This window comes from Ictidomys tridecemlineatus, chromosome 4 (assembly GCF_052094955.1).
Source record: "Ictidomys tridecemlineatus isolate mIctTri1 chromosome 4, mIctTri1.hap1, whole genome shotgun sequence".
Lineage (NCBI taxonomy): Eukaryota > Metazoa > Chordata > Mammalia > Rodentia > Sciuridae > Ictidomys > Ictidomys tridecemlineatus.
The window spans coordinates 16,495,821-16,515,910 of record NC_135480.1 but is presented as its reverse complement, the minus strand read 5'-3'; the positions used below and the strand labels follow the sequence as shown (position 1 = coordinate 16,515,910).

Below are 20,090 nucleotides of genomic sequence, written 5' to 3'. Positions count from 1 at the left end.
GCTATGCATGGACACAGCAGTATGAACTTCCAATCATTATCTTCATTTTGATTAGATCTGCTGATGACTATACAATCTGTCAGGAGCAGAGATTAACCCTATATTCCAGGTATGACATAATTTCCTGGATTGGCCTTCTAGCTCTCCAGTGGCAGGCTGATATACACTGGACCCATTCCATCATGGAAAGAGCATCACTCTATTATTACTAGGATAGGCATTGCTTCTTCCAAAACTCTCTTCTATCAAACAATATTTTTATTCTATATTTAACAGGAAGTCCAGTGAGGAAAAAAACTCCTCAATTTCTTTTGGATCCCATTCTAAATGCAATAGCTTGTGGTTTCTCCAATTTATGCCTGAATTTTTTTTTCTGAAATTATTCTTAGTATATTTTCTTCTATTAGCAATCATTTATTTTAGGTGTTAGTAACTTCTGATAGAGGCTTTATCTGAGGTCATTAGTGATTTATTTACTCTTTTCTTTGATTTCAGCTGGGGTATAATTCTTATTTGGGTAGGTCATTTGGGTTGTTCACACATATTCTGGATATCTTCTGGTAGACAGAGCATAGTACCACAATTTCTCTCCACTTTGGGTTAGGTATCTCCTTGTAAATGTAATAAGAACTCATATTATTAATCTGAAGACAAATGCTTTTAAGAACAAGTGCAAACCTTACAATTTTCTTGTTTAGACATACACTCTTTTAACAGGTCACAATTTTTTCAGAAATATGTTACCTTTGTATACAGTATTAATAATAAGTTTATTTATATCAATATGTATGAGACAAAAAATAAATTTTTCTTATCCACAATGAGGTTTTACCATTGCTTTTATCATTAAATAAATAACACAAATTACTTAACAAACTCCAAACTATCAGTTAAATAAAAGAAACGTAAGAGAAATTTTTATTGAGATAGCTACAATATAACATTAGTCACATATTAATTCATCATTTCCAATGTGTAGAGTGAAAAGTATTTGTGATGTATTGGTGATTTGATAGCAGACACATGCTTTTATAAAATATCCTCTTTCTGAATTCTGCTACATAGTCTACCTCCCCCCAAAATTTCTATTTTGAAAAAACAACTGGTCTATATTCAATAGAAAAATACTAGTTATTCAAAAAAGTCTTTCTTCTTCTATTTTTTCATATTATTTGTGTATATTTTTTTACTTATAATAAAACTGATTACCATAAAGAAATGCTAACTTTTAAAATAATTAACCATGCACAATATTCACTAACATTATTCATGAATCTACATACTCTTTTTTCAAGGAAGTAATTTCTCTAAAAAATCAGGCTAGGTCCAAATATCTGTGTGTATGTGTGTGTTTTTGTGTTTTTCATTTAATATATCCACTTTCTACCTGTTTTGAAAACTGTTAGTCACAAAACTATGAATATGAATGACAGGATTTTCAATATTTGTTACAACAGAGACTGTGATATTATCAAGAAAATTACAACCAGCTTTGTCAATAGTATTTTGACACTGTACACACATACAAAAAAAAAGAATTATCAATGAAATGATTTGCTATTCGGTGACACAAGTACTACTCATATAACTTGAGACAGAATAATTCCTCAACATCACAGATAAAATTTAATTTGAAAATAGTTATTATTGAAGAGATAGATAAGACACAAATCTAAATACACATACCACTTGAAATGTTATTATAGATGCAGAAAATAACAAGTCCTGCAAATATATCTTACATTTATTCAACTAGATTATTTCCCTAATAATCTTCTCAATGCCATTATAACATCCTTGTTCCTTAGGCTATATATCATGGGGTTGAACATGGGAGTCACAATAGTATAGAAAAGAGAAAGCACTTTGTCAGTTTCTGCTGAATGACTAGCCTCAGGTCTTAAATATGTAATAATGCCTGATCCAAAGAATAATACCACCACTGTAAGATGAGATGAGCAGGTAGAGAAGGCTTTGGCTCTGCTTGTGGCTGATGGCAATTTAAGGACTGTGGAGATGATTTTGATATAGGAGATGAGTATTAACAGAAACGGGGCCGAGACAAACAACAGAGCAGCCACATAGACCATCAGCTCATTTGTGAAGGTTTCCCCACAGGCCAGCTTAAGTATTGGGGAGATGTCACAGAAGAAGTGGTTGATTACATTGGAAGCACAATATGGAAGGAAGAAAATCTGGAAGGTTTGACCTACCTGAAAAGGAATTCCACTGATCCAGGAGGCAGCCACCAGCTGAATACAGACCTTGTGGTTCATGACCAGAGGATACTGCAGAGGGTTACAAATGGCCACATAGCGGTCATAGGCCATCACTGCCAGAAGGAAGCATTCTGCTGCCCCCAGTACAAGAATGAAGCACATTTGTGTAGCACAGGCAACCAAAGAGATGGTCCTTCTCTGGGTCCCGAGATTCACGAGCATTCTGGGGAGAGTAACAGAAACATAGCAGATCTCCAAAAAGGAAAAATTGCCAAGGAAAAAATACATGGGGGTCTGGAGAGCAGGCTCTACTTTTGTTATTACCAGAATGGTTCCATTGCCCAGCAGGATGATCATGTAGATGACCAAGAACAGTCCAAACAGAAACCACTGGAGCTGGGGCACATCAGCAAACCCCAAAAGGATAAATTCCTTCCATGCAGTTAGGTTTCCTTCTCGGAGTTTCCCCTGGTGTTTCATCTGTGGAAAGCAAAATCTGATCATGTGCTTCTCAGAGACCTTCAGGGACAGGTCTGGGCTATCTAAATGAATCTGTTCATCCACATCAATGCTGAAGACCACTGCAATTCGTTGCACTATAAGAATATGACATTCCTTACACATTCCACCTTTTTAAACATTGGATCCTATGCATAGTCACTTCACACATTGCCCTAAGATTCTTCAGAATAATCCCATGGTATCTCTGTCAAAGCCCAACATAATCCAAATTATTCGCAGGCACCTGGACATTGGCCAACTCCTGAAGAAAAATCCTCAGATCTGCCCTGGCATATCAGGTTTAATTAATAACATTTAATTAGTTTTATTTAATTTAACTCTGAAAATCCTATTTTGGAGCATCTCTGAACTTTCTGAAGCATTTTGAATAACACTCTTTCGTAGCTTATCTTCTCCCACACTTTTGAAAATTTCATTTTATGTATATTTTTAGGGGTGCTTGGGCTCAATCCCAGGTTAATTGTGCTAAGCCCCCAGCCCACATTTTAGAAACATTTTTATGCATTTTGACATCATACATATCTGGCATATTTCCATTTTTCTGGGTGTACATGATATAGATTTACACTGGTTTTGTAATCATATATGCACATGGGATAATAAGATCTGATTCATTCTACTTTCTTCCTACCCTTGTAGCCCCTTCCCTCCCTTTCACTTTCCTCAAAATCATTAAAATGGTACATATCAATGGGACACCACATTATGTTTTGACACTTGAATAGATTGCATAATATTTAAATCATGGTACATATTTATTTCCCCAAACATTATTTCCTAATGGTGAAATTTTCATGATCCTTTCTTTTAGCTTTTTGAAATAGAGAGTACATTTTTTGTGGCTATTTCTCCATACGTTCCCATCGCTTAATTTTAACATGAATGCTATTATTACATAATTTATAATTATAGAAAGTTGGAAAATGGAGAATATTTTATTGACAAATGGAAAAATGTATTCATCCATAGGATATAAAGTGGGACATATTAGAGGATTTTCCTTAATATGGGAACATGGATCCAGATAGAATTAATTAAGAATGTACTGGGGGAAACCTGTGAGGTATGTGACCATATGTATGTATGTGGTGGAAGTGAAAAAAAAAATTCTGCCACTAGGTTAAACTCCATGTGCAGTGTGCCCCACCACAGTCTTTGCTGTTCCATAAACAAAGACAAAACAAACAATAAGTCCAAAAGAACCAAAAAAAAAAAAACATTACAAACTTTTCTATTTTTTTATGTTTTTAGAAACTACCACATTGAGATAAATAACAATAGACAATTTCTTCATTTTCCCATTATTTTCATGGTTGAGATTATTGTTTTTTATTAAACTTGATTTTGAATCTTAAACTCTGCTATTTATTGTCTGTGATATAAGAAAAAGACATTCAACATTTCTAAGGTACCTTATTTGTCAGAATTTAATGAGACAATACTGGCAAATATCAGTGATACATTTTTAAGTAATTGTTATCTAGTTTTGTTTCTATACATATAGTTATGTTGATGACAGAAATTGGGCTTTAGGCTAATAGGTCATTAGCCCCCAGGTTGATAATATATTATTGCTCAGAACTTTCATTTCAGAGTTATCTGCTTACTTTTTAGGCAGTTTATTCCCTTCTTACTCTTCTTTTGGGTCACACTGATGGAAAGTTGAACTTGATTCTTTGAATAAATATTTAAGAGGTACTCATCCATTCTCAGGGGACATTTAGTACATCTACAATTCTAAAAGTGAATGTGATTTTGCATATTATATCCAAAGTATCTTCGGGTTCTTGCTCTTCATGAACCTCCACCTTGCCTATCATTCCTCCAAACCTGTGGCTTTGGACCTGTTCCCCCAGACACAGAATAAGGGCAGTCATGGAAGTGAGATAGAGTCCTACAAAGATGGCTAGAATCGAACTACAGCTCCCCTTCTTGCTGGCTGAGATTCACACAAATTGCTCTATTCCTGCTGCCATAGGATTAAAAAAAAGTAACATAGGCTAAGTATTTTACCCAGATTTAGGATTATTGATCTCGATATATGTAAAACTGCTTTAAGAGTGCATGGCATCTATGCAAGTCTATATAAATGGTACTTATTCTTATTAATATTGTTTTAAGTTTATTTAATGTTTCAGATAACATAAAAATATACTCTACATAGTTTTTTCTTTGTATGATCTTTTTAATGTGAGACTAGAGAAAGATCTTAAAGCAATCTTATAAAGTTATGAAATTCCCAAAATCTCAAGATAAATACCCAGAGTTCTCTGTCATATTTTTGTTTATATTCTCATATCTATCTATGGTTCTACTATCCAAAATAGAAATCATTCCTCAGCCCAGTGTATGGAAATTTGGCGTGATTTATCTGTATGACTTTTATTTTATTATCAATAAATGATCTGGAAGGTAAAGACTGGACTATTTACTACTGTAGATCAGTACAGATCATAAAAAAATAATGGTTCACCATGTATAGTGCTTAATACTTTATTCAACAATGATTCAAAGTAAGACACACTATTAAAAGTATCACTCACAGGAAGAATTTTTTTAAAAAAGAACAAGATTCCAAACTTTATGTATTTTTATGGTGAATGGCAATATTTAAAGACTAATTTTACTATTCCAATAGCTTTCAGAGATAAATAAAATATAATTTTATATTATACAATTCCAATATTTTGTTGTGAAATAATTAGTATATAAAAGAGTTTAATACTATTTTACTTAGAGCTATCAAGGTACAAAGAACAAATTTCCTCAATATGCTCAAATAAGATTTTATTACCGTTCTTTTTTTGCAATTGTTTATGTTTTTATTAACCAAACTTAAATACAAAAAACTTAATGCTCTTATTTTTCTATTTTAAATTCAAGACCCTGTTTTCTCCCAAAATCCAAAAGATTAAAGTAACATGTAATAATATTCAAGTTCAGCCATCTATCACAAGCTACCTAAGCTTAACCCTGGGTGTATACTTCCTATAAATTAACAATTTAAATCTTAAAGAAAAAAATGATAATATAAGTATTTTATTTCTCAAAAAATATATTTAAAAAAGTATTATTTTACATTTCTATGCTACTATTTCATGTATTCCTTGATGATTATAAGATGGTTTCATGGATTGTTTTACTTTCAGTCATCTATTATAATATAATCTAGGGCTGGGTTTGTGGCTAAGTGGTAGACTGCTTGACTAGCATTTGTGAAGCACTGGGTTTATCACATATAAATAAATAAAAATAAAGGTCTATTGACAATTAACAGAAAAAATTTCAAACATATATATAATCTAGACTGATTAGGTACATATGAAAGTAATTTGTATAACAAAGTTTTAGCTTAAAAGGAAGTTTTCCTATAATATTTTCTAGCCTTAAAATGCAACAGTTAGTATAGTTTTCTGGAATTCACATAACTTCATATCATTGTTTTATAATTATCATTTCATTGCAAGTTATATTTAATAGAATAAGAATTATATATGAGCTGCTTTAATGAATTGTCCATTTCCCCACTATGTTCTGAATATCAATTTTGAGTTTGTATTATTAATTAAATTTCACTAGGATAAAAAAAAGTTCATATTTACCTTTCTTGATTGGGTTGATTTTTTCCTTACTGTAAGGCTTAAAGATTTTGATATTTAAACTGCTTAGGGTGAGACCACTTACATCATCATAGATATTCCATCAGTTTTTAAGATATTTGTTCTAAAAAGTGCTCTTTAAATATCAACAGTTCTGTCTACCCCAGGGACTTCTTCCACCTACACATTTAAATTTCTAATTAAGAGCAGCTCTTAGGCATTTGCTTATTTGCTTTATTGCATTTGCCCAGATAACTCTCATTGTAGCCTGAATACACTCTTTTCAGGCTCCCTATGGAATAGAGTGCACAGTACATTTTCTTTTTTAATATGAATTGGTACTGAGCAATACCTTCTGCAACCATCATAGATTGACACATATCCACTTATTAATTTTATAATGAAGAGCTATTTGCATGTGTGCATATGTTTCCCTGTGTGTGTAGTGCTGGGAAATGAAACCAGACCTCACACATGCATTCTTCTTAGGGTTTGGAATCCTGGACTTTATCACATCCACTCAGGTTACCCTTCTATCATATAAACAAAAATAGGTATTATATTAATAATTTTTTCTTTGAGTTCCAAAAATTACATGTGCCATATTGTGCTGACTTTAGTTTTAAATTAAATGAATAACATTAAGATATGTTTTATATTATGTGGAAAAATGGGAATTCACACGCCATTTGAATCAAATGTATGATATGTCAAGGTCATTATATTGTCATGAGCAATTTATAAAAAAAATGTATGTTCTACATCAGAATGTTACATAGAAATGAGAGTGAATGAATTACCTGCATTTCAGTCACATGAGGAAATGTCACCAACATAATGTACAGTGGAAGAGAGCAAAACAAGCAAAGAAACAAAAAATAGTACCAAAACTACATGATAAAATATACATAAAAAATACAAGATTCATTGACAATATGTGATGAACTGGTGTAGACTAGACTCTAGTAATTTTTCTGTATTTACCTACTTCTCTGTAAAAAGAATATGTAAGAAACTTCCAAATTCAATATCCAAAACTACAAATATCCCAATTAAAATGGATAATAGAAATAAATAAATGTTTTGCAAAAGAAGACAAATGATCAACAAGTATGTGAGAAAATACATAACCTTATCCCATCATGGCAAAAATACAAAGTAAAACATCACCTCACCTCAGTAGAAGTGACAAAAGATAGCAAGTTAGGATGGGAAGACAAGGGAATACTTGCACACTATTGGTGAGATTGGAAATTAGTGCAGACATTATAAAAAAGTGTATGGAACTTCCTCAATAAATTAGAAATGAAAATACTGTGGGATTTCACATAATATTAAAGGGAATGCATATTTATCTATGTGTTCATTGCAGTCCTATTCACATCAGCCAAGAAATACAAATCATCTAAATGTCCATCAACTGACAGTCGAGTAACCAAAATATATTACATACATACAATGGACTATGATTCAGCCACTAAAAAAAAAAAATGGAATACTATCATTTGTTACATTGTAGAATTATTTGGAGATAATTATGTTAAGTAAGATAATCCAAGAAGAGAACAGGTACCACATGGTCTCACTCACAAGTGAAATCTTAAAAAGGTTGATCTCACAAACATTTTTAGTACATTGCTAGTTAGGAGAAGTGGGGAATTTTAGGGGATTCTGGGAGAAAGAAAATATTTTATCAATGAATACTGTTACATGTGAGAAAAAAATTCTGGTGTATTATGGCATGTCATAATGAAGAGAGATACCAATACTGTATTCCACATTTAAATAAAAAAGGTATTTTGAAATTATTCCCAGAGAGAAATGATGGAAACTTCTGGAGAAAGATAGATTTATCATGATGTTAAAAATTGAGCGAACAGTGTGACTCTTCATCATGTACAGCCAGAAAAATGAGAAGTTGTGCTTCATTTGTGTACAGTGAGTTGAAGTGCATTCTAATGTCATGCATAATTAATTAGAACAATTTTTAAATTACCTAATTTATTTATGTTCAAAGCATTACATGGTACATGGTAAATTTTGTGTATTTACATATCATTTAAAATTTCTTAAAAATAAATTATAGTCATAAAGCTATATTGTTTCTGGCGATTATACTCAAAATTAAATACAGCCAGTCTCTTCAACTTGTACCTCCTCTAAATTGTTCTGCCTGCTCTATTCAGCATCTCTGCAATCCCTCCACTGTACTCTCACAACCTCCAAACTACTTTCTGTGTCTGAGTTCATATTTGTATATGAGATATAGGAGTGAGATTGTGATGGATTTTTCATTCTGCATCTGGCTTATGTCACCTACTCTAATGTCCTCCAAGTTCTTCCATATTAACATAAATGCCAGGATTTCCTTCACTTATTAAGTACTAACAGTATTGCATTGTGTTTAAACCACATTCCATGCATATATTCAGTTGCTGATGTACAGTTAGGCGTATTCCATGTCCTCACTTGGAATACATGGTGAAATGAGCATGGCAGTACAGATATCTTGTCAACCTACTGATTTCTCTCTGTTGCACACATACCCAGTAGTGTGACTGCTACATCATAGGGTAATTCTATTTTTATTATTCTGAGGAACCTCTATGATCTTTTCCACAATGGATGAACTAATTTATATTCCCACAGTAAGTGTTCAAAGTTTCATTTTCTCCACATCCTGACCACCGCTTTTGCCTTTCATTTTCTTTGCAACATCATTCTGCACAAGTAAAGAGATGTCACCTTGTGCCTTTAATTTGTACTTCTCTGATGATTAGTGGTGTTGAATACTTGCATTACATAATTGTTGCCACTTTTATGCCTTAAGTAAGGAATACTCATTTTTCTCCAATTTTTAAAAATTTAGATTGCTTGTTTTCATTATATTGAGCTATTTCAGTTCTTTGTATGCTTTGAATGTTAACCCGTTCTGATTTGAAAATATCTTTCCCAGTCTTTAGGCTGTTTATTTACTCTGTTCATACAGTTCTGAGCTGGAATTAAGATATTCTATAGCTCCAGTGGTCTCACTGCCTGTTTTCAGGAGGATATCCTGGGTAATTAATTTACTTGCTCATTTATATTATTGGAAGAACTCTGTTCTTTGTATATGTTGAAATGTAATACCTGTTTTATTGATGTTTACCTGTTTTATCAGCCTAATGTCCTTAGTGGCTTCTCACAGTCACCACTTTGGCGTATGGATGGTCCATACATGGAAAGGCAGAAAAAGCAAACTGAGTCCTTCTTATGCGTCCTTTTCCCTTCGTCTTTTGTCATTGCATATATATGACGTACTCTTCCTCTTCTGGGGCTTTTTAAGGGCTCATGTCATCTATTGGGTTACCTGGATAATATCCTAATCTCAAAGTTTGTAACCTGGCACACCTGTGCAAAATTCCATTTATTATATAATTAATGTTTTCACAAAGTCTATGAATTAAGGTTTTTAGTCTATCATAATGTTCTAGTAAAATGGGATGGCAGGTTCACATGATCTTTATTTGATCAGGTCTCTGTTAAAATTAGTAACTGACACAACATATTGTGTTGTTAAAATTAGTATCTGACACAACATATTGCATTCCAGGCAAATTTGGTTAGGTTACCTAACACTACATACTAAAGTATTTATATTAATCAATAACTTTAGATGTTAAACTGAATGAATTACTCCAGATAGGAGTGTTATATTTTATCATGTTTTCACATAGAGAGTGTTGAGAAAGAGATTAAATGCTCATTAACTTTTTTTTTTTTTACCTTTTGGTATTTTCTGTGGAGTAATTCCACACTGACATACAGTGAGTTAAATAACTGAGCTATCTGTGCTTAGTGATGCTGTAAAATCTCTAGAGTTTGCCAAGTGTCTCAGGTAGGAAATTGTAGTATCTTTTATTCATTATTCATTTAATCACTAAGTTAACAACATTTAATATTCATCAACAATTGGCAAGTCTATAAATTAAGAATCAAATGAGAAAAACAACAACAACAGCTATGGATACATAAGCAATTATTTAGGTAAAACACCTGCCAGTTTATATCAGTTGCAAGTCATAACATTGGATTCTGCTCTTTATTTTTAGAAAAGATTTCTGATGTACATTGTAATTTTATTGAAGAGAAAATAATTTTCTTTACATATGATGTATGAAAAATATAAATTTATTTTCCCCAACTGTGTGACCAGCAATTCAAATATTTATATATGAATCTGTGATACTATCATTTAAGCATGAATATTTTCAGTGTAGCAATTACATCCTTATTCTTTAGGCTATATATCATAGGATTAAAAATTGGAATCACTGTAGTGTAGAAAAGAGAGTAATTTGTCAATTCCTGCAGATTAGATGGATTTCGGTCTGAAGTAGGTAATCAAAGCTGATCCAAAAAATAAAACCACAAGCAGCAAGTGGGAGGACCAAGTGCCAGAATGCCTTAGCCCTTTATTGGGCTGTTTGCAGTCTCAGAATGGTGAAAACAATTTTACTATAAGTGTCAAGTATCAACATAAAAGGGACTACAACAAATAATATAGCTACTATGTAGACAAACACCTCATGCACACAGGTGTCCTTGTAGGTTAGCCTGAGAATGTGGAATTTGTAATTAGAAGTGGTTGATTTTGTTAGAAAGACAAAAATGCAGAGATAATATCTGGCACATTTGCCCTATCTGGACTGGCACTCCCCTGAGCCAGGAGCCAGCAGCCAATTGATGACACTTCTTTGGGTTCATGACTAGTGGATAGTGCAGGGGGTTGCAGATGGCCACATAGTGGTTATACAACATCACAGCCAGGAGGAAGCATTCTGCTGCTCTGAACTTAAGAAAGAAACACTTTTGCTTAGCACAGCCCAGTAGGAAAATTCTCCTACTCTGACCAGAATGCTCGGGAGCGAGACTGAAACATAACAGATTTCCAGAAGAGAAAAATATGGCAGGTAAATACAACAAAACAAAACCATAGGTTTGTGCGCACACAGTTCAGTGGTACAGTGCCTCTGGATGTCTTCTACTCTAAATACAATTTTGTATAAGAAGCTTCCTCAAATAACATTCTTGATGATTTCTTCAACTTTTGGAAACTTTAGAAACTTCTATTTATACTTCTAAGAGAGAAAATTACTAATAACTCAGCCTGATGTCGCTATGTTTGTTTTGCTCAGATATTTCATGTTATTCCCTTTGAAAAAATGATCTTCTATGGTGTAAATAGTGTGGAGTTGAATTAGAGCTTCTATCATACATAATACTTATATCAAATGCAAGTGGTTGGAATCAAATTATAAATAAGAAATAAAAGTAGATAGCAGTGTAAACAATCAGAAGGATGAATTTCTGCAAGAAATCTCTAATGAATAAAAAAATCATGCTAATATCTCTCTGTCATTTTATTTATTTTCTTAATTTTTTAGTTGTAGATGGACACAATACCTTTATTTTGTTTATTTATTTATTTTTAGGTGGTGCTGAGGATCAAACTCAGTGCCTCACATGTGTGAGGCAAGTGCTGTACCTCTGAGCCACAACCCTAGCCCCTCTCTGTCTTCTTAGATATATTTATCATGGTTTGTGACTATTACCAAGCAGGAACCTCTCCAATATTAGTAGAATGCAAAGCCATTTTAATACTGTGTATTCAATATTTTGCTCAACTACTATATATAATTGGGTTGGCACAAGATAAGATGTCTGGATCTTGTTGATGTAAAGTAGTTAAATACATGCTTATCACAGAATTATTTATCAAATATTAACACACAAGAAGATGATGATGGCAATAATCTTTCATGCTGCTTACTTTTATTGAAAGAATTTTCCGTTTTTCTCTCAGTTTACCTAATAATAGCAAAATTCACAAGAGTACAAATGTAATATTCAAGAGCATCTTGGAATTGAAAAAGTAACCAATAACAAAGGGTTCCTTTTAAATTTTAAATATTTCTTATTGTTAATTTTAATATAGATAAAAAGTAGATATAAAAATAAAATCTATACTTGTCAAAAGTAGTCCATGCTTACCTATTTTAAAATTAGGTTGATTATAATGCTTACCATTATTGATTGGTAATAGACATAAAACAATAAAGAAGTCTGTTGTTTTTATAGTTTGGAAATTTACCTTTATTTGTAATAGAGGGTAAGACTCTTATAATATATATTCAAAGTTTGGGAAAAAAATGAAAGAAAACAAAACAAATAAAAGCAAACTAACAACAAGAACAAAATAATAATAATAATAATAATAATAATAATAATAATAATAAACCCCGAGTGAGTGCTCCTTCAGTAATAAATAGTGTCTGCCTTAGGGATAAATCCTTTCCCAGGTACCTTTCCAATTAAGGAAAGAATTTTCCTTCTATTGAAGGAGTCTAGTATAACAAACTATGACCTGCATGGCTGTTCTACTTATATCCTCAGTCTCTCCTCATTCTTTTGCTTCCCAATAAATATAAACATTGAAAGCATTTCTTTTGTCGTTTGTGATTTCAGTAACATTTATGATACATGCCTAAACATGATCATACATATTTTCTGATATATTTTCATCCAACATCTCTAATTTTTAAAAAAATCTACACCTAAATCCATATTGCATTTTGAGTTTGATTTCTTGAAATAAGAATTTTACATTTTAGGGTTTTTGTGTACATAAAATGTTTAAGAAAAGTAAGGCCACCTAAATAAGAATAGTGAAAATTTGCTTTGTTTGGTAAAGGCATTTATTATTACCACTTTCAATTACATTTAACAGAATATCTACTGGGACTCTACATGCCAGATCCTTTAGCTGCTTTCTGATTTATACAGTAGAAGTTTGTGTAACTTCAATCAGCATATATAAATAATTTCCACAGTTCTTGTTAAAAATTATATCAACTTCTGTAACAAATCATCAATTGGTGGTGGGGATGGGGGGAAGCAAGATTATAGCTACTCCATGGTGTCCATAGACTTTAGGACAGAATAGCCAACAATTTAACATAAATTTCTGGAAATTAGAAATGAAAGTGGATACTTTTGAAATCCTAATTATTATAGAGATCTGAATGACTGGGTGTGAGTGCAAGGCCAAATGCCCAATAGACTGTCCCAAGATTGATGCAGGTGAATGTGACAATGTAAAAGCAGAGAATAAAATCCAGTAAAACCTTTCAAAGTTCCTGAAATTTTAATACATTTTCCAAGCCAGCCACAAATCCATCAATAAATAAATATTGGAAGTCCTTCTGGCTAGTGTATTTAAGGACACTCTCATTGACTGATCACTAAGCTACACTGACCAATGGGGGACAGATAGTTGTGAATTTAGACATTGGAATATAACTAATTATAGTCATAATCATAATAAGAACAACCAGGTTTTATTAGTAGTTTCACAACAAAAATAAAACAGATCCCACAAAATTAGTCCAGGCAAGACACGAAACAAAAAAAAAGACAACAACCACCATTCCTACATGTACCAGAATCTGGAGTTGCTAGAGTATGTCAGACAAATTGTCCAGTTTTAAACAGAACTTATGAGATGTAGAAAACAAGAAAATATGAGCTATACACAGAAACAAAATTAATATCAACAATAGCAAGTTGCTGCTTACGAGCCCTGCACTATGAGGAATATTAAATAAAGTCTTTGAGTTGAAAGGGAATGACACCATATGTGAAGTCAAAATTACACAAAACAGAAAGCTTTTGTGGTGGTAATTATACCAGTAAGAAATAGTGTTTAAATACTTGTTCTATTTTCCCTTTTAAATAATTTAAAGTAGTAATTTAAAAATAATAATTATAAAATGTGATTTTGTATATAATACAAAAGATTCTGAAAAAAATTAAAATTACTATAAAAATAATCTGAACAATTTTAGAGGAAGCAATTAATTTAGACAAATAAACTACTAGAATGACATTAAATCCAAAATGACATGCTATAATATGAAATAAAAATATCTATGGAGACTTTTAATAAGTAAATGAACAAATAATAAACAAATCATTACACAAAAAGCCAAGTACTAGAAAGTTTCACTAATACAGTATTTATCCTCTTACTTTCAGATTTTTGTATCATCAATTTTAATGGTTTCATAACTGCATTACAGTTATAGGTAATAGTTGGGTTTATTTTGACATTATCCTACTTGCATGGATTCATTTTGGTCCATTTCAGTTCCCAGAGCCTCCTCTTTCCCTCCCCTCCTCCTTTCTGTATTTGGCTTTCTCTATTCTACTGTTCTTCCTTCTCTATATTTTTAATATATAGAAAACTGGAAACTTAGAAAAAGAAAGATAATCAAAACTACATATAGTTTTTATAAAGTTTAATAATATATATGTTAATATATAGTAGATTATTAAGAAGATAAAACTAGATAAATTACAAATAGTAAAAAAGAGAAAGAAATTTCACATTAGAACTCATAGATATTATTGAAGTGCTAATCACAACACTCCTAATAAGTTTATAAATATGCTAATTAGATAAAAATAATTCCTTAAAATCCATAAAATATCATTCTTTCTCAGAATGAAAGAGATAATTTGTAGAGAAAAAGTAGCAGGAAAATCAATCTTTTATTTAAAAGTCCCAAGTATCATATGGAAGTGGTGTATATAGGACTTCAACATGACCTAATGGCACAAGCAATTCACATGAAAAAAAAAGTTCAAATTATCAAGGTCTTTTCTCCTCTTACATCATTTTCTCTCCAATTCAATATTAATGACCTCATAGAAGTTCACTTAGCAAAAAAAGTATGGATCTATATTACCTGGGTTCTATGTGACATTCAGGTATCACTCCAAAGCTAATCTCTATAACCCTTCAGCTACTTTCTGGGACATGCATCAAGGAGATTGGTGAGGGGGAAGAACTCTGAGCAGTACCTCTGGTTGTTCATTTAGCTTGGAAAGAAAAATGACCAGATGTGTGATTGTGCACCCATCCATTGGTTAAAGGTAATGGTTTTAGAGAACAGTGAGGGATTTGAAAGAAACAAAATTGAGAAATAATCATTAAGAGATTTTTAGAAACATACATAAATAGACTTCTCCAAATGATCCCCCAAAAGTGAAGATATTTGTGAACAACGTGAATATTTATCAAAGGTTGTCTTCAGCTGAGGAGGTTTTGGATAATTACATGGGTAGGGAAACCCATTCTGTGGTTACCTCCCAGCCTCTTTCCCTAGTTACCATTAGCATTGTCCAGTGGGTTGCTGTGCCAAGTGACCACACAGACACAGGGAGAGACTATGCATGGACATAGCAGCATGAACTTCCAATTATTATCTTCATTTTGTTTAGACCTGCTGATGACTATACAATCTGTCAGGAGCAGAGATTAACCCTATATTCCAGGTATGACATCATTTCCTGGACTGGCCTTCTAACTCTCTAGTGGCAGACTGATATACACTGGACCCATTTCATCATGGAAAGAGCACCAATCTGTTATTACTCGTTAGTATAGACATTGTTTCCTCCAAAACTCTCTTCTCTCAATCAATATTTTTACTCTATATTTCACAGGAAGTCCAGTGAGGAAAAAAGACTTCTCAGTTTCTGTTGGACCCCATTCTAAATGCAATAGCTTGTGGTTTCTCCAATTTCTGCCTCAAAATTATTTTTCCGAAATTATTCTTAGTATATTTTTCTTTATATCATCATTCTACTCTTACCAATAATTTATTTTAGATGTTAGTAACTTCTGATAGAGGCTTTATCTGAGGTTATTAGTGATTTAATCATGCTTTTCTTTGATTTTAGCTGGAGTATAAGTCTTATTTGGGTATATCATTTCGGTTGTTAACACATATTCTGGATATCTTTTGGTAGACAGAGAGTATTACTACATTTTCTCTTCACTTTGTGTTAGATATCTCCTTGTAAATGTGATAAGAACACATAATATTAACCTGAAGACAAATTCTTTTAAGAACAAGTGAAAACATTAAAATGTTCTTGTTTAAACATAAATTCTTTTCAGAGGTAACAGTTTTTCAGAAATATGTTACATTTTTATACAGTAGTAATAGTAAGTTAACTTACATCAATATGTATGAGACAATAGCTCACACAAAAACATAGATTTTCCTTATCCACAATGAGGAAAGATTTACCATTTGCTTTTATCATTACATAAATAATACAAATTACTTAACAAACTCCAAACTATCAGTTAAATAAAAGAAACACGAGAGAAAATTTTATTGAGATAGCTACAATGAACATTAGTTATATATTAATTCATCATTTTCAGTGTATAGAGTGAAAAGTATTTGTGATATATTGGTGATTTGATAGCATATATGTGCTTTTATAAAATATCTTCTTTCTGAATTCTGCTATATAGTCTATCTCCTCAAGAAAATTTCTATTTTGAAAAAACAACTTGCCCATATTCACTAAAAAATACTTGTTATTCACAGAAGTCTTCCTTCTTCTAGTTCTCCATATTAGTTGTGCATATTTTATTATATTATTTAAAATACAAAATTATTATCATAAAGGAATACTAACTTTTAAAGGTACCTAAACCATGCACAATATTCACTAACATTATTCATGAAACTACATGCTCTTTTTTTCTAAGAACTGATTTCTCTAAAAAATCAGGCTAGGTTCAAATATCTGTGTGTATGTGTGTGTGTCAGTTTTTATGTTCTTCATTTAATGTCCATTTTCTACCTGTTTTGAAAAATGATTGTCATAAAACTATGGATATGAATGACATAATTTTCAATATTTGTTACAACAGAGACTGTAATATTATCAAGATGATTACAACCTGCTCTGTCAATAATAATTTGACACTGCACACACATACAAAAATAAATAATTTTCAATGAAATTATTTGCTATTTGGTGACCCATGTATTACTCATATAACTTGAGACAGAATAATCCCTCAACATAACAAATATAATTTAATTTGGAAATAGTAACTACTGAAGAGATAGATAAGACACAAATCTAAATATACGTACCACTTGAAATTTTCTTACAGATGCAGAAAGTAACAAGTCCTGCAAATATAGCCATACATTTATTCAAGTAGATTATTTCCCTAATAATTTTCTTAATGCCATTATAACATCCTTGTTCCTCAGGCTATATATGATGGGGTTGAACATAGGAGTCACAATAGTATAGAAAAGAGAAAGCACTTTGTCAGTTTCTGCTGAATGACTAGCCTCAGGTCTTAAATATGTAATAATAGCTGATCCAAAGAATAACACCACCACTGTAAGATGAGATGAGCAGGTGGAGAAGGCTTTGGCTCTGCTTGTGGCTGATGGCAATTTAAGGACTGTGGAGATGATTTTGATATAGGAGATGAGTATTAACAGGAACGGGGCCGAGACAAACAGCAGAGCAGCCACATAGACCATCAGCTCATTTGTGAAGGTTTCCCCACAGGCCAGCTTAAGTATTGGGGAGATGTCACAGAAGAAGTGGTTGATTACATTGGAAGCACAATATGGCAGGGAGAAAACCTGGAAGGTCTGACCTACCTGAAAAGGAATTCCACTGATCCAAGAGGCAGCCACCAGCTGGATACAGACCTTGTGGTTCATGACCAGAGGGTACTGCAGAGGGTTACAAATGGCCACATAGCGGTCATAGGCCATCACTGCCAGAAGGAAGCATTCTGTAGCTGCCAGTACAAGAAAGCAGAACATCTGTGTAGCACAGGCAACCAAAGAGATGGTCCTTCTCTGGGTCCCGAGATTCACGAGCATTCTGGGGAGAGTAACTGAAACATAGCAGATCTCCAAAAAGGAAAAATTGCCAAGGAAAAAATACATGGGGGTCTGGAGAGCAGGCTCTACTTTTGTTATTACCAAAATGGTTCCATTGCCCAGCAGGATGATCATGTAGATGACCAAGAACAGTCCAAACAGAAACCACTGGAGCTGGGGCACATCAGCAAACCCCAAAAGGACAAATTCCTTCCATGCAGTTAGGTTTCCTTCTGGGGGTTTTCCCTGGTGTTTCATCTGTGGAATGCAAAACTGAACATGAGCTTCTCATATGGATGAGCTGTTTAATAAGACATACATCTTCCCACTATGTTATAAACTTCATTTTTGAGTTTGTATACAAATTAAAGCTTGCTATCACGATAAAAGAATCCATATTTACCTTTCTTGAATGGGTTGATTTTTCTTTCTTACTGCAGAAGGCTTAACTATTTTAATATTTAAATTACTCAAAGTGAGACCACTTATTATATTCCCTCTGCTTTTAATGTATTTGTTCTTTATAAAGTGTTCTTTAAATATCAACAGTTCTGTCTACCCCCAAGGACTTCTTCCACCTACATATTTAAATTTCTAATTAAGAGCAGCCCTTAGGCTTCTACTTATTTGCTTTCTTTAATTTTGCCCAGGTAACTCCCATTGTAGCCAGAATACACTCTCTTCAGGCCCTCTATGGAATAGAAGGCACAGTACATTCATTTTATTTCTTAATATAAATTGGGCACTGAGCAATACCATCTTTACACATACTAGATTGACATATATCTGTTTATTAATTCTCCAATGAAGAGCTATCTCTCTCTCTCTCTCTCTCTCTCTCTCTCTCTCTCTCTCTCTCTCTCTCTCTGTGTGTGTGTGTGTGTGTGTGTGTGTGTGTGTGTATGTGTGTAGGGGTGTATGTGTGTGTGTTGTGCGTGTAGTCCTGGGGATTAAAACCAGAGCCTCATGCATGCTAGGGGAGCCCTCTGAAACTGGGCTAGATCTCCAGCTATAAGTAGTATTTTAAATACCAAGGAAAAGCCTAACAGAAAGAACAAAATGAACTGAACAAATTAAATTCACAGAAAGTTTGGAAAAACTCATTCTTTTTCACAAAAGGACAGATATCTGACTTCATTCATAAAAAAGAATTTCAAGGGTGTAGTTGAAAAAAATCTTAGAAATTCTACTATATATTCTATCCATGGATAGAAATTTGGCATAATTGACAGATACAAGTGCCTTTACTTTCTGAATAAATCAATAAGTGGTACATGTGTATGAATTTATGCATTAATAGAATATTGCAACATTGATCATAGTTGCAGAGAGCAAACTAGTGTGAGCCATCATTTTGGATGTCTCTCTGACTTAGCCTTAATTTTTATATTGTAATTTATTACTTTCTCTTCCATAGCAAATGGATGCCTCTAATTATGAGTGTGATAAATTATTCAGAATTTTTTTTTGTACTGGGAATTTAACTCAGGGTACTTAAGCACTGAACCATGTCCCCAGACCTTTTATTTAAGTTCTCTCTAAGTTGCTTAGGGCCTGCTACGTTGCTGGAGCTTGGTTTGAACTTGTAATTCTCCTGCTTTAGCCTTCTGAGTTGCTGGGATTACAGATGTGTCCCACCATGCCCAGCTATATTCAGAGATTTTACAGTTTTCTGCAGGAATGCTGGGTTATTGTGACCCTTTATCTTTCAATTAGAAGTAAAAGCTAATTTATTAAATGATGAAACATTTAAATGTTTTAATTACATCCTTTTCAGAAAGGAGGAAGAAAATTTTGTGCAAGATCACCTGTCTTGTACCATATTTTTGGGGAAGCAAAAGATAACTCATATTTTGAATTTGCTCCTAGCAAAAAACATATTGTTTTTCTTTTCATCATCATCATAATAATTTGTTCATTAAACAAAATATAAAATAGTATGAAAAGTATAAATATATGTATATGTAGAAATATGTAAATATGAATAT

General features: G+C 32.6%; 2 protein-coding genes and 1 pseudogene across 2 annotated transcripts; all 3 read right to left on the bottom strand.

Annotated features, from left to right (window-relative positions):
• Positions 1–1,757: 1,757 nt before the first annotated feature.
• On the bottom strand, positions 1,758–2,723 carry LOC144376745 (olfactory receptor 10AG1-like). The gene has a single exon (XM_078045024.1). The coding sequence runs from the start codon at positions 2,721–2,723 to the stop codon at positions 1,758–1,760; it is 966 nt and encodes a 321-aa protein (XP_077901150.1).
• A 7,847-nt stretch (positions 2,724–10,570) lies between these two features.
• On the bottom strand, positions 10,571–11,316 carry LOC144376634 (olfactory receptor 10AG1-like; annotated as a pseudogene).
• A 6,102-nt stretch (positions 11,317–17,418) lies between these two features.
• Positions 17,419–18,360, bottom strand: LOC144376744 (olfactory receptor 10AG1-like). Its single transcript, XM_078045023.1, has one exon. The coding sequence runs from the start codon at positions 18,358–18,360 to the stop codon at positions 17,419–17,421; it is 942 nt and encodes a 313-aa protein (XP_077901149.1).
• Between the last annotated feature and the right edge of the window lie 1,730 nt (positions 18,361–20,090).

Bases quoted from the DNA above. Each gene is read 5' to 3' on its own strand.
- LOC144376745 (XM_078045024.1), bottom strand. From the start codon at position 2,723: ATGATCAGATTTTGCTTTCCACAGATGAAACACCAGGGGAAACTCCGA.
- LOC144376744 (XM_078045023.1), bottom strand. From the start codon at position 18,360: ATGAAACACCAGGGAAAACCCCCAGAAGGAAACCTAACTGCATGGAAG.